At 53.2% G+C, this 4618-nt stretch overlaps 1 protein-coding gene across 1 annotated transcript in view; it reads left to right on the forward strand.

Annotated features, from left to right (window-relative positions):
• Window positions 1–688: 688 nt before the first annotated feature.
• The window catches only part of caln1 (calneuron 1), a gene marked incomplete at its 3' end in the record, with an annotated part of 55148 nt that continues 51218 nt past the window's right edge, over window positions 689–4618 (forward strand). Inside the window, exon 1 of the mRNA XM_080548841.1 lies at window positions 689–812. Within this exon, the coding sequence (XP_080404967.1) occupies window positions 692–812 (121 nt within the window). The 5' untranslated portion in view covers window positions 689–691. The remainder of the gene's footprint in view (window positions 813–4618) is intronic.

Consider the following 4618-nt stretch of genomic DNA (forward strand, 5'->3'; position numbering starts at 1 on the left):
CCCTGAGATGAAGTTTAGAAGTGTGTCCACCTATTCTATTTCCAGAACAGCTTATCCAAGCTACGTCTAAGCACACACGTTTCATACCGTTCCTGATTCCATTACAATGAGCCAGTGTCCGATGTCCACCTCCACCAGCCTCCACCTCCACCAGCCTCTACCTCCACCAGCCTCTACCTCCACCAGCCTCCCCTGATTTCCAGAGTTGCTTATCTAAGCTGTTCACTGTTCATGGCCGTCAGTAGTCACGTATGTGCTAGATATGTAATTCAGAGAAGCTCTCAGCTCCCACACTTCAACTTCCACCACCATCACCCCCCTGCATGCTCCCCTAATTATAGGTATTATAGATGGGCTGCCAGCGCTAACGTTCCCCTTGGTCAGACAATGGACAGTAGAGGTGCCAGGCGAATGACGGGGTCATCTGTGTTTGGGTTACTCTGGTGTTTGTGCTCAGTAGCAGACAGACAGTAGCAGAAGTCTCTAGTCTAATGACTCTCCCTCTCTCTCTCTCTCTCTCTCTCTCTCTCTCTCTCTCTCTCTCTCTCTCTCTCTCTCTCTCTCTCTCTTCTCTCTCTCTCTCTCTCTCTCTCCCCCCCCCCCTCTCTCTCTCCCCCCCCCCTCTCTCTCTCTCTCTCTCTCTCTCTCTCCCCCCCCCCCTCTCTCTCTCTCTCTCTCTCTCAGGGAGAAGATGCCATTCCATCACGTGACAGCAGGTCTCCTCTACAAGGGGAACTACCTGAGTAGCGCTCTGTCTGCTGACGGGAGTGACAGCGACCAGCTGGCCAGCATCTCTGAGGGGGAGCTCGATGGTGAGACACTTCTGAGACTGAGGGGTTGGGTTGGCTCAGGTTCTGGGATACTACTACTACTACTACTACTACTACTACTACTACTACAGAGTGCAGTGTGTTGAAGGCACCACACCAAACATTTTTGCTTCGCAGCTTCTGTTGAAAGAAATACACAAAGAATGTATGTGTTACGGTACATGTGGGAAAACGGTTTATGTCGGCATTTCCCGGGACATGCCAGCATAAACCGTCGACTTGGTACATGTCGGCATGTCCCGGGAAATGCCAACATAAACCGTTTTCCCACATGTACCGTAACATATGCACCGAGTGGTACGTTAGTCAGTCACTGAACTATTTGGTGAAAGTAAGGCCAGATATAGCCTAGCTAGGATCGGTTCTCAGTAAATGTGCAAAAAAAGCAGATGAAGAGGGTTCAGAGATTTGATTTGACTCTAGGCTCTGACTTTACAAACAGGCTAGCCACGTTACACTGTCGGAGCTCTAGAATGTATCGCCCAAAACACACATACTGTACTTTGATCCAGATGGCAATTTCAAACTTGAATAATTGTGCTGTAACAGTGGGCAGTGTTCATATGCACCAATATAACACCAATGTAAAAAATAAAAATAATAATAATATCACTAAGGCAGGACCAGTCCAAAACATTACTAAGCAAACCAACACCCGGTCAAGGTCTTCTTGTCTGAGCCAACACACCAACTTTGTTTCTTCATTTTCTTTTCATCACTTCTACCTCAGTCACCCGTGGTGTCCATAGACCCCTGCTCTGTGTTCTTGGCGTCGGTCATCAGCGCCGTAGCTGAGGTGGTGTTTATGTGTTTATGAACCGTTTGTTTTCTTCCATGTCTGAGAGTAATCTCTCTGATCGATACTCTCTGCTCCAGTCAGCACGGCTGGGCGGCTTAACGCCGGTCGCACAAACTAGATGCTCCCAGGTCCGAAATATTAATCCAATGATGCCACATTAAGCAGCCTCCAGCAATTGGCTGGCACAGTGCACCGTAATAGCTACCTCCTCCATCAACGTTGCTCGGAGTTTAATATGCACAGCGATATCGACACCTCATGAATTTCTCATTCGATTTTTTCGGGCGGGGGCTTGTTGTTGTTTCTGTACAGCGGTAATGTACTGTGCTGCTCCCATCGGGAGGGCCATGTGAGTTCCACCCAAGGTGATAAAAACACACAAGGACGGATAATCTCTTACCTTGAGAAGTAGAAACCAGTCCATAGAGGTACGGTATTGATCATGTCATTGAGCTAGGTGTTTCACTACTACCAATTACCTTCCTGGCTCATTCTTTCATCCGATCCGGTTTACACAGCGTACGACTTCTACAGAACCTTACAGAATATGTACACCTCTACTATCTACTGCAGGGGAGGTCGGTGGAGGTAGAAATTGGAGGACGGGCTCATTGTAATGTTATGGAGGAATTATGAAGGAATTCTGTTCCATGCATTACAATGAAGTCCTCCGATTCCTGCCTCCACCGGCCTCCCCTGATATACACCTCTACTGAGGCAATTGGGTGTATGTGTCTTTGTCTAAGGTTATTACAGTGGTGTTAGTACAGACATACAGTAGTACAGTTGACACATCCTTAACAATGTGTCACCAGTCAGCTGTGTACGTAGTGAGCCAATCAGCTGGGGACTGGCTGATGCCCTTTGAGTCTCCTGCTGTCAACACTACACTAATGTCAACACTAACACAACACTACACTCTCTACAAGACGTTCTAATGTCAACACTAACACAACACTACACTCTCTACAGAACGTTCTAGTTTGTAACAAAACAGGGTTGTTCATCTGTTGGGTGTTTAGGGGAGGGAGGTGGGTGAGGAGGGGAGGGAGGTGGGTGAGGAGGGAGGGAGGTGGGTGTTAGGGGAGGTAGGTGGGTGTTTAGAGGAGGGAGGTGGGTGTTTAGAAGAGGGAGGTGGGTGTTTAGGGGAGGGAGGTGGGTGAGGAGGGGAGGGAGGTGGGTGTTTAGAGGAGGGAGGTGGGTGTTTAGGGGAGGGAGGTGGTGTTTAGAGGAGGGAGGTGGGTGTTTAGGGGAGGGAGGGTGGGGTGTTTAGGGGAGGGAGGTGGGTGTTTAGAGGAGGGAGGTGGGTGTTAGAGGAGGGAGGTGGGTGAGGAGGGGAGGGAGGTGGGTGTTTAGAGGAGGAGGTGGGTGTTTAGAGGAGGGAGGTGGGTGTTTAGAGGAGGGAGGTGGGTGAGGGAGAGGAGGGAGGTGGGTGTTTAGAGGAGGGAGGTGGGTGTTTAGAGGAGGGAGGTGGGTGTTTAGAGGAGGGAGGTGGGTGTTTAGAGGAGGGAGGTGGGTGTTTAGAGGAGGGAGGTGGGTGTGTTTAGAGGAGGGAGGTGGGTGTTTAGAGGAGGAGGGAGGTGGGTGTTTAGGGGAGGGAGGTGGGGTGTTTAGAGGAGGGAGGTGGGTGTTTAGAGGGAGGGGAGGTGGGTGTTTAGGGGAGGGAGGTGGGTGTTTAGAGGAGGGAGGTGGGTGTTTAGAGGAGGGAGGTGGGTGTTTAGAGGAGGGAGGTGGGTGAGGAGGGGAGGGAGGTGGGTGTTTAGGGGAGGGAGGTGGGTGTTTAGAGGAGGGAGGTGGGTGTTTAGGGGAGGGAGGTGGGTGGTTTAGAGGAGGGAGGTGGGTTGTTTAGAGGAGGAGGTGGGTGTTTAGAGGGAGGGAGGTGGGTGTTAGAGGAGGGAGGTGGGTGAGGAGGGGGGTGGGTGTTTAGAGGAGGGAGGTGGGTGTTTTAGAGGAGGGAGGTGGGTGTTTAGGGGAGGGAGGTGGGTGTTTAGAGGGAGGGAGGTGGGTGTTTAGAGGGAGGGAGGTGGGTGTTTAGAGGAGGAGGTGGGTGTTTAGAGGGAGGGAGGTGGGTGTTTAGAGGGAGGGAGGTGGGTGTTAGGGGAGGGAGGTGGGTGTTTAGAGGGAGGGAGGTGGGTGTTTAGAGGAGGGAGGTGGGTGTTTAGAGGAGGGAGGTGGGTGTTTAGAGGAGGGAGGTGGGTGTTTAGGGAGGGAGGTGGGTGTTTAGAGGAGGGAGGTGGGTGTTTAGAGAGGGAGGTGGGTGTTAGAGGAGGGAGGTGGGTGTTTAGAGGAGGGAGGTGGGTGTTTAGGGGAGGAGGTGGGTGTTTAGAGGAGGGAGGTGGGTGTTTTAGAGGAGGGAGATGGGTGTTTAGAGGAGGGAGGTGGGTGTTTAGAGGAGGGAGGTGGGTGTTTAGGGAGGGAGGGTGGGTGAGGGAGGGGAGGGAGGTGGGGTGTTTAGAGGAGGGAGGTGGGTGTTTAGAGGAGGGAGGTGGGTGTTTTAGAGGAGGGAGGTGGGTGTTTAGAGAGGGAGGTGGGTGAGGAGGGAGGGAGGTGGGTGAGGAGGGGAGGGAGGTGGGTGTTTTAGAGGAGGGAGGTGGGTGAGGAGGGGAGGGAGGAGGGTGTTTAGAGGAGGGAGGTGGGTGTTTAGGGGAGGGAGGTGGGTGAGGAGGGGAGGGCGGTGGGTGTTTAGAGGAGGGAGGTGGGTGTTTAGGGGAGGGAGGTGGGTGTTTAGGGGAGGGAGGTGGGTGTTTAGAGGAGGGAGGTGGGTGTTTAGAGGAGGGAGGTGGGTGTTGAGGGAGGGAGGTGGGTGTGTTAGAGGGAGGGAGGTGGGTGTTTAGGGCGGGAGGGGGTGTTTTGAGGAGGGAGGTGGTGGTGGTTAGGGCGGGCGGTGGGTGGAGGGGAGGGAGGTGGGTGGGTTAGGGGAGGGGGGTGTTAGGGGAGGGAGGTGGGTGAGGAGGGGGAGGGAGGTGGGCGTTGTTTGAGGAGGGGAGGG

The sequence above is a fragment of the Nansenia antarctica genome (assembly GCF_963989245.1).
Source record: "Nansenia antarctica genome assembly, chromosome: 19".
In the NCBI taxonomy this organism is placed as follows: domain Eukaryota; kingdom Metazoa; phylum Chordata; class Actinopteri; order Argentiniformes; family Microstomatidae; genus Nansenia; species Nansenia antarctica.